Genomic DNA, 9404 nt, shown 5'->3' with positions numbered 1-9404 from the left:
CATCACAACAGTGATGACACACACACACACACACACACACACACACACACACACACACACACACACACACCACACACACACACACACACACAGACACACACACACACACACACACACAGACACACACACACACCACACACACACACACATCACCACAGTAGACGACTCAGAGAGGAAGGAGGGCCTGCTGTGAGTGACCGCTGTACTTGAAACTGACCCTCAGATGTAGAGTGAGTGTAGAGAGTACGTTGGCACTCTCTCACACACAGAAATACACACACACACACACACAGTGTCATGGTGTAACACGTGCTGATGCACGCGCACACACACACACACACACACACAAACACACGCACACATACTCTTACACAAATGCCCACATGCACACACACTCAAACACACACACACTCTTTCACACACACAGACTGCCTTGATAAAGCAGGGCCATGAGCAGTGTGTAATAGTCTCCCTGTGCCAGATAAGCTCTTAATTATGACGTTCCTCCAGCTCTGGCTACACTGATGCAGAGATTAACCAGAGCTGACAGCCTCAGTATGGTGTCTGTCTCCGAACCTAACCAAAAGGACCCAGGCATCTCTAGGGCTGTGTGTGTGTGTCTGTGTGTGTGTGTGTGTGTGTGTGTGTCTGTGTGTGTGTGTAAGAGAGTCTATGCCCCGTAACCCTCTCGGCTCATTATGACTTAATTGACTTCTAATGAAGTCTAATGAACGGCGAGAGGATGAGGACGAGACGTCCTCAGGGCGACGCTTTAAAGTGTCTCCTTTAAACAAGGCCTGTAAAGAGGGGACTTTTAAAAAAAGTAGATTAGATTGAAGGCGGGAGAGCCTAAACACACACACACACACACACACACACATACATGCACACACACAGACACACACACATACATACATGCACACAGATGCATTCACATCCCATAGATACACATGTGCACAACAGACGCATACACACACACACACACACACACACACACACACACACACACACGCACGCACAGCCAGCGCTGGCTGGATGAGTGTGTATGAGTGTGAGTGTTGCTCTGGCATGAGGTCACAGCCTGAGGAGAGTAGAGAAGAAGAGCTCTTTTCAGTGTGTGTGTGTGTGTGTGTGTGTGTGTGTGTGTGTGTTGTGTGTCTTGTTTGCCTCTTGTTGTGATGCAGACGCTGACGGCATGACAGGAATGCCTTTCATTCTGCCCCAGTGCTCTCCACATACGACACATCCAAGCTGGAGCCACACACACACACACACTCACACACACACACACACACACACACACACACACACACACACACACACACACACACACCACATCCAGCCAATACCAGGCCTCCATCAGTTCCTGCAACACTGTGTGGGATAAAGGAGGTCTTTGTGTGATAGTGGCAGCACAAAGTTAAGGAATACTTCATGAATTGTGACGACCGTCCTGGAAAAGCTACGCTATGCAAATTGATTTAGCCAAGAATTCAGGCGGTGCTATATTCAGAGCAGAGCTTGTGTGTGTATGTGGCATTTTTGTGTGTGTGTGTGGTGTGTGTGTTTGTGTGTGTGTGTTGACAGGGCAGAAGCTGGGGGATAGGGTGGAGAACTCGTAGCATAGCTCCAGATCTGTTTTGAATTCGCTGCAAAGAAAATGGAGGGAAAAAGAAGGAGAGAGAAAGAGAGAGAGACAGAGAAAAGAGAGGAGTTAGAACCACTACAAATATGACAAGCAGTCAGACGGAAAAAAAAAGTGTGTTTGGATAAGAGCAGTTCACCGAAGCACGTTTCTGTAATTTATCATGGCTGACATCTCCAGTGACATTCACAAATTTGTCCGACACACATTAGAGATGACAAAATAAATACATAAATAAATAAAGAGCTGACGTGGGGGGGAGTAGCTCCGAGATGTTTGGCATGAAAGCCCTTTTACACACACACACACACACACACAGACACACACACACACACACACACACACACACACACACACACACACACACACACACACAGACACACACAGACACACACAGGCACAGACGCACACAGACACACACACACACACACACACACATACACACACACACAGACACACACAGACACACACACACACACACACACACACTCGCTCTGAGATGTTTGGCATGAAAGCCCTTTTCCACCCACACACACACACACACACACACACACACACAGACACACACAGACACACACAGACACACACAGGCACAGACGCACACAGACACACACACACACAGACACACACACACACACACAGACACACACAGACACACACAGACACACACAGGCACAGACGCACACAGACACACACACACACACACACACACACACACAGACACACACAGACACACACACACACACACAGACACACACACACACACACACACACACACACACACACACACACACACACACACACAGACACACACAGACACACACACACACACACACACACACACACACACACACACACACAGACACACACAGACACACACAGGCACAGACGCACACAGACACACACACACACACACACACACACACACAGACACACACAGACACACACACACACACACACACACACACACGCAGCAGCTCTGAGATGTTTGGCATGAAAGCCCTTTTCTCTGGTGAAGGCCGGAGCCAGGCAGGCCTGGCGGGAATGTGAGCTCGGCCAGATGTGTCACACGTGTAGAGTGCCGGAGAGGGGAGCAGAGGGAGACGCAAGGGGGTCGGGAGAGAGGAGCAGAGGGAGAGGGGAGCCGAGGGAGACGCAAGGGCGTCGGGAGGAAAGAATAAGAATGATGAAAATGAAAAATAAGGAATGAATATGTGAGAAGGTGAATTCTCCCCCTCCTCACCGTGGAAAAAAAAAAAACATGGTGCCCTAAGACTTTTGGACTCCACCCCATAATGGTTGGGGCTGGGCTCACCTGATGCCAATGTGGGAGTTAATTAAGCCAACGTGGCTGTGCCCTATTTAAGAGGTGCCTCATTTGCAAGAGGGAGGCAGGCTGAGAGACACACAACAGAGAGGCAGCGGAGAGGAATGATGAGAGGTAGTAGGGTAAAACACTTCCCTGTTTTTAGAAGGTGTATGTGTTTTCTGTCTAGATGTGTGGACAGCGTTGGCCCTGTTTTATGCCTGTTCCTTTGTGCTTGTTCTGTGTGCCTTGTTTCTGTGCCTTGTCTGTGTGCCTTGTGATGTGTTAAGTTCATGTGTTTATTTTGGTGGCTAGCTATGTACTTAGCTTCGGACTTAGTGCCTGGGCCTAGTTTGGGGGCCTGGCTTGGGCCTTGAGCAGGTGCCGGTACTTGGGCCTAATCGGCCAAGCAGGTGCCCAGGGTGCCACGCACTTAAGTTCCGGGCGGTACGGCCTGAATGGTTTTGTTTGTTTATTTTGAGGGCACTGTTGGGGTTAGTCCCCGTGTAAATAAATATATATATATTTTTATATGAAAACCATCATCTCCTGCCCTGTTCTTCCGCACCGCACCACCCAGTCCAGTTGCCACATCCCCAAACAACGTGGGGTGACCGTCCGGTCCTTCACATTTGGTGGCAGCGGTGGGATGTGACGCTGACCGAGACACTGGAGGTGAAGGGGAGCAGAAGACCAGCACCGGCAGGAGATGGCCTACCTGGGGCCAGCCAGGAACAGCGCCGGAGGAGGATCCACCCCGCAGCGGCGCAGAGCAGTTGGGCCGGCTTGTCCCGCCACTGGGTGGCGAGACTCCAGAAGGGGAGGGAAATGTGAGAAGGTGAATTCTCCCCCTCCTCACCGTGGAAAAAAAAAAACATGGTGCCCTAAGACTTTTGGACTCCACCCCATAATGGTTGGGGCTGGGCTCACCTGATGCCAATGTGGGAGTTAATTAAGCCAACGTGGCTGTGCCCTATTTAAGAGGTGCCTCATTTGCAAGAGGGAGGCAGGCTGAGAGACACACAACAGAGAGGCAGCGGAGAGGAATGATGAGAGGTAGTAGGGTAAAACACTTCCCTGTTTTTAGAAGGTGTATGTGTTTTCTGTCTAGATGTGTGGACAGCGTTGGCCCTGTTTTATGCCTGTTCCTTTGTGCTTGTTCTGTGTGCCTTGTTTCTGTGCCTTGTCTGTGTGCCTTGTGATGTGTTAAGTTCATGTGTTTATTTTGGTGGCTAGCTATGTACTTAGCTTCGGACTTAGTGCCTGGGCCTAGTTTGGGGGCCTGGCTTGGGCCTTGAGCAGGTGCCGGTACTTGGGCCTAATCGGCCAAGCAGGTGCCCAGGGTGCCACGCACTTAAGTTCCGGGCGGTACGGCCTGAATGGTTTTGTTTGTTTATTTTGAGGGCACTGTTGGGGTTAGTCCCCGTGTAAATAAATATATATATATTTTTATATGAAAACCATCATCTCCTGCCCTGTTCTTCCGCACCGCACCACCCAGTCCAGTTGCCACATCCCCAAACAACGTGGGGTGACCGTCCGGTCCTTCACATTTGGTGGCAGCGGTGGGATGTGACGCTGACCGAGACACTGGAGGTGAAGGGGAGCAGAAGACCAGCACCGGCAGGAGATGGCCTACCTGGGGCCAGCCAGGAACAGCGCCGGAGGAGGATCCACCCCGCAGCGGCGCAGAGCAGTTGGGCCGGCTTGTCCCGCCACTGGGTGGCGAGACTCCAGAAGGGGAGGGAAATGTGAGAAGGTGAATTCTCCCCCTCCTCACCGTGGAAAAAAAAAAACATGGTGCCCTAAGACTTTTGGACTCCACCCCATAATGGTTGGGGCTGGGCTCACCTGATGCCAATGTGGGAGTTAATTAAGCCAACGTGGCTGTGCCCTATTTAAGAGGTGCCTCATTTGCAAGAGGGAGGCAGGCTGAGAGACACACAACAGAGAGGCAGCGGAGAGGAATGATGAGAGGTAGTAGGGTAAAACACTTCCCTGTTTTTAGAAGGTGTATGTGTTTTCTGTCTAGATGTGTGGACAGCGTTGGCCCTGTTTTATGCCTGTTCCTTTGTGCTTGTTCTGTGTGCCTTGTTTCTGTGCCTTGTCTGTGTGCCTTGTGATGTGTTAAGTTCATGTGTTTATTTTGGTGGCTAGCTATGTACTTAGCTTCGGACTTAGTGCCTGGGCCTAGTTTGGGGGCCTGGCTTGGGCCTTGAGCAGGTGCCGGTACTTGGGCCTAATCGGCCAAGCAGGTGCCCAGGGTGCCACGCACTTAAGTTCCGGGCGGTACGGCCTGAATGGTTTTGTTTGTTTATTTTGAGGGCACTGTTGGGGTTAGTCCCCGTGTAAATAAATATATATATATTTTTATATGAAAACCATCATCTCCCGCCCTGTTCTTCCGCACCGCACCACCCAGTCCAGTTGCCACATCCCCAAACAACGTGGGGTGACCGTCCGGTCCTTCACAGAATAAATGAATGAGTGATTGATTGAAGGGATTCATAAATGAATAAATGAATGATTGATTGAATGACTCGGGTGGAGAGATAGAGAGAGATGGGAGATGTAAGGGGTCTTTGGTCCTGTCTGAAGTAGAGCAGGAAGGAAAGAGGGAAGTAGGAAGAGAAGGATGAAAGAGAAACTGACAATAACAGCCTTAAGGAGTGTGTTGTTGTCTATCTTAGAGGAAAGACATTTTTTGAAATAGAAAGATATAAAAAAGAAAGAATGAGCGGAGGAAGGAGAGATGGAGGAAAGAACACTCAGATTTAGGAATGTGTGCAAGAGGAAAAGAGAGAGGGATAGAGAGAGAGGCATAGAGAGAGACCTTAAGGGCTACTCCGTCTGCCCGCTGCAGAGTGAGAGACAGAAATAAAAGAGCGAGGGATAGAGAGAGACCGCTGCAGAGTGAGAGAGGGATAGAGAGAGACCGCTGCAGAGTGAGAGAGAAATAAAAGAGAGAATGAGTGGAGACAAAGACAGCAGATGGTGAAGGAGACAGAGAATCAGGATCAAGGCGGGAGCCAAATCTTGAAGCATTCAGAGCAATTACGATCAGCCCAAGACAAGAAACAGGAGCCTCCTTCTCTCTCTCTCTCTCGCTCTCTCTCTCTCTTTGCCTCTCTCTCTCTTTCTCTCTCTCTCTCTTTCTGTTTCCTATATTAACCTCGTCTTCTTCGCTGGGTCGGAGCCATGGTATCCATGGAGTCTGCTGGAGAATCGTCTCTCTGAGTTGTCAGTCGGTCAGTTGAGGATCCCCGTTAGTATTCCATGTCTAAGGCTGTCAACCCTTTGATGGAATGGGGAGGTGGCTGATGGCTCTGTGCTGAGGGTCAAGGAACGAGAGTAAAATCCTTTCTGCAGGGGGTGATTAAAAAAAAAAAGATGAAGCGGGTTGAATTCTCTTTCTTTGTTAATGCCTGGAACGAGGGATGAGTGAGAGCGTGAAAAGGGGGGGCTTGGGTGCCTCGCTTCTCTTTACCTCACCAGAGAGTGGAGAGTGGAGGATCAAATGGCTAAAAAAAAAATTGAGGAAATTCCCAAATTCCTGCCCAGATTAGGAGGAATAGAGAGCGTGGAGCGGAGGTGGAGAAGGATCAGTGGAGTGAGGAGTGAACGAGTGTGAGGGGAAGGAAGGGGGGGGGGGATTCAGCTGGGTTCGTCTCCGTAGTGATAAAAGCTGAGTGTTTTTTTAGAGTTAGCGTTAGTTAGCTGAGTAAGCACTAGCATGGGGCTAGTTCTACTTCACCTTGAGTAGAAGAAGAGACGTTTTTGGGTTAATAAAGAGTATAAGACGTCGCTGGGCTAGTAAGAGTCTGCTACTCAATAATCCAATCGGCAGAGACAGTGACTGTGAAAACTGTGAGACTTTTCCGTTCACTGAGGTTTAGCTGGTGGTACCAAGGAGGGATGTGATTCTGTTTGGCCTCAGTCTTGATCCAGTGCAGCTATCGGGGTAATTCTTTGTTCTTTGTCGACCGTCAATCTGACGCTTTGTGAGTTCAGCATTCATTTCATTACTAACTGCATGTTAATGAAATGACCAGTATGTACTTGCGGGAGAATGACCTGTTGAAAAAAATCCATCCATGAGGACCAGGAAGTGGCCGTACCTTTACAAACCAAGAGATCCTGCTTGTGCTTCTGACCAATCGTGAATGTCCTTGTGCTTCTGACCAATCGTGAATGTCCTTGTGCTTCTGACCAATCGTGAATGTCCTTGTCCTTCTGACCAATCGTGAATGTCCTTGTCCTTCTGACCAATCGTGAATGTCCTTGTGCTTCTGACCAATCGTGAATGTCCTTGTGCTTCTGACCAATCGTGAATGTCCTTGTCCTTCTGACCAATCGTGAATGTCCTATTTGCCTCTCATGTCTCATCATCGTCATCATTAAATCCCATTGGGCTGAATTCTCTCTCTTGTGTTGCCATGACCTGGAAGCTCAAAGCTTCTGATTTCAAAGCCAACTTTGTAAAACCCGCTATCTTTTATTCACCTCTAGGAGGCGCTTGTGTTCCCGTATAAGACGGGGGGCCTCCGTGTTCTGCCGCTCAACTTGGTGAGGACCTGCTTGTGTGTTTGATTGACAGGAGATCGGCCCCCTCCCTTTCCTTCCTCTCCTCTAGGTCCCTCCCTCTGATTCTGTATCTCCCAATCCAATGTGCCTTGCTGGAGTGTCATGTGTGATCAGTGCCTCCCCCCCTCCCCTCCTTGTTCTCTAGAGATTAGACCCAGTAGTGTGTGTCTGTTGTAATCATGGATCACTCTTACCCAAGTGCCATAACTTACCTTTGACCTTTCGTGTTATTGTTTAGTCAACAGTGCACCTCTTGGGACCAGAATCCCTGTGTACATAGTATACGTTTGTCTGTGTGTGTGTGTGTGTGTGTGTGTGTGTGTGTGTGTGTGTATATGTGTTTGTTTTTCCAGCTGTATTTCCCAGCTGCTTTATATGTTTGAGTGTGTGTGAGTAAGTCCCTATCTCTGTGAGTATGCTTATCTTCTGTGTGTGTGTGTATATGTGTGTGTGAGTGTGTTATGTGCGTAGGAAATGAAAAGCCTTGTAAGGGATCAGGGTTGCAGTGTTATCTCTAACCTCTGTGTTGTTCTCTCTCTCTCTCTCTCTCTCTCTCTCTCTCTCTCTCCCTCTCTCTATCCCCCTCTCAGGGCAGTGACAGCGAGTATGAGGTGGAGTCTAACCGGCAGAAGACCCACTCCTTCGTCAACCACTACATCAGCGACCCCACCTACTACAACTCCTGGCGGCGCCAGCAGAAGGGCATCTCCCGCGCCCAGGCCTACAGCTACGCCACCGAGTCCGACGCCGGCGAGCCCGAGCCCTGCGCCCAGCCGCCCCCTCTGCCCCCTCTGCCGCCCATGCCCCCCCAGCTCAACTCCCCCCGGGGGGAAATGCAGACGCCCACCCCGGGGCAGGGGCAACAAGGGCAGGGCCAGGTGCAGGGGCAGGTGGCAGGGCACGTGCAGGTGGAAGGGCAGGGGCAGGGGAGCCTGTTTAGGCCCAAGGGAAGTCGGACTCCCACCCCGTGCCAACAGAGCTCCAACCCGCCCAGCCAGCATGGCTCCCTGTACCGGCCCCCGAGCAGCCTGGCACCCGGGTCCCGCACCCCCATCGCCGGGTTCTCTTCCTTCGTCTGACCCGTTTGACCCCGATCGATCGACCGACCGAGCGAGCGAGCTAGCGATCGAGCGAGCAACCTTGGCCCCTTCTTTGCCCGTCTTGTCCCTACAGGACAGAACGACGATCAAAAATGTTCAAAACGGAAGAAGAACTCATACTTACTCTCTTTTTTTTGTCGTGTTTTTGTTTTTTCGGTCACAGCAGCAGGTTTGATTTGAAACGCTTTTGTTTTTGCTATTTGTCTCTCTATGCATTTCTATCACTACTTTAGTGGCTTTTGGCTAAGACTCAAGAAGTGCTGACAGCTGGTTTACGTGTTTGTGATGAGTTGCTTCTTCTTCTTCTTCTACTTCTTCTTCTGCTATCTGAAGAGACAATCATGCGGACATCGAAAGGACCGATGGCCTTCTGGTTTTGTGTCTGTTTTTTGCAGCTTGAGCGATGCATGTATTTCTTTTTTTCTTTTACCTAACTTTTGTCTCTTATTCACTCACAGTATACAAGGATTCAACCCAAACGAAACATCTCTTAATCCAAAATGTGGAACAAACTAAAAAAAAAATATATATATATATATAAATAAAAACAACATGAATGGTCTTTGATAAACTTTATGGCCATATGCACCAATGGGATACAGCTACGGCATAATGGCGGAGATAGCAAAGGAGAGTGAAGTGACCAGAGAGAACAAGCTTGATGAAGAGGACGGTGGTTTCCCCTTGAGAGCAGGACCACTGATGAAGAGGATGGTGGTTTTCCCTTGAGAGTACTGAGGGTTTTTTTTCTCAGAGGTTTGGCTTTGAG

At 49.6% G+C, this 9404-nt stretch overlaps 1 protein-coding gene across 1 annotated transcript in view; it reads left to right on the top strand.

Moving 5' to 3' along the window:
• The window catches only part of sdk2b (sidekick cell adhesion molecule 2b), a 364250-nt gene extending 355069 nt beyond the window's left edge, over positions 1-9181 (top strand). The window contains 1 exon segment of the mRNA XM_042703378.1: positions 8126-9181. Coding sequence (XP_042559312.1) covers positions 8126-8614 — 489 coding nt within the window. The 3' untranslated portion in view covers positions 8615-9181.
• The last annotated feature ends 223 nt before the right edge of the window (positions 9182-9404 follow it).

This window comes from Clupea harengus, chromosome 23 (assembly GCF_900700415.2).
Source record: "Clupea harengus chromosome 23, Ch_v2.0.2, whole genome shotgun sequence".
In the NCBI taxonomy this organism is placed as follows: Eukaryota; Metazoa; Chordata; class Actinopteri; order Clupeiformes; family Clupeidae; genus Clupea; species Clupea harengus.
The sequence above is the reverse complement of the archived record's forward strand: the minus strand, read 5'-3'. Positions and strand labels throughout refer to the sequence as shown.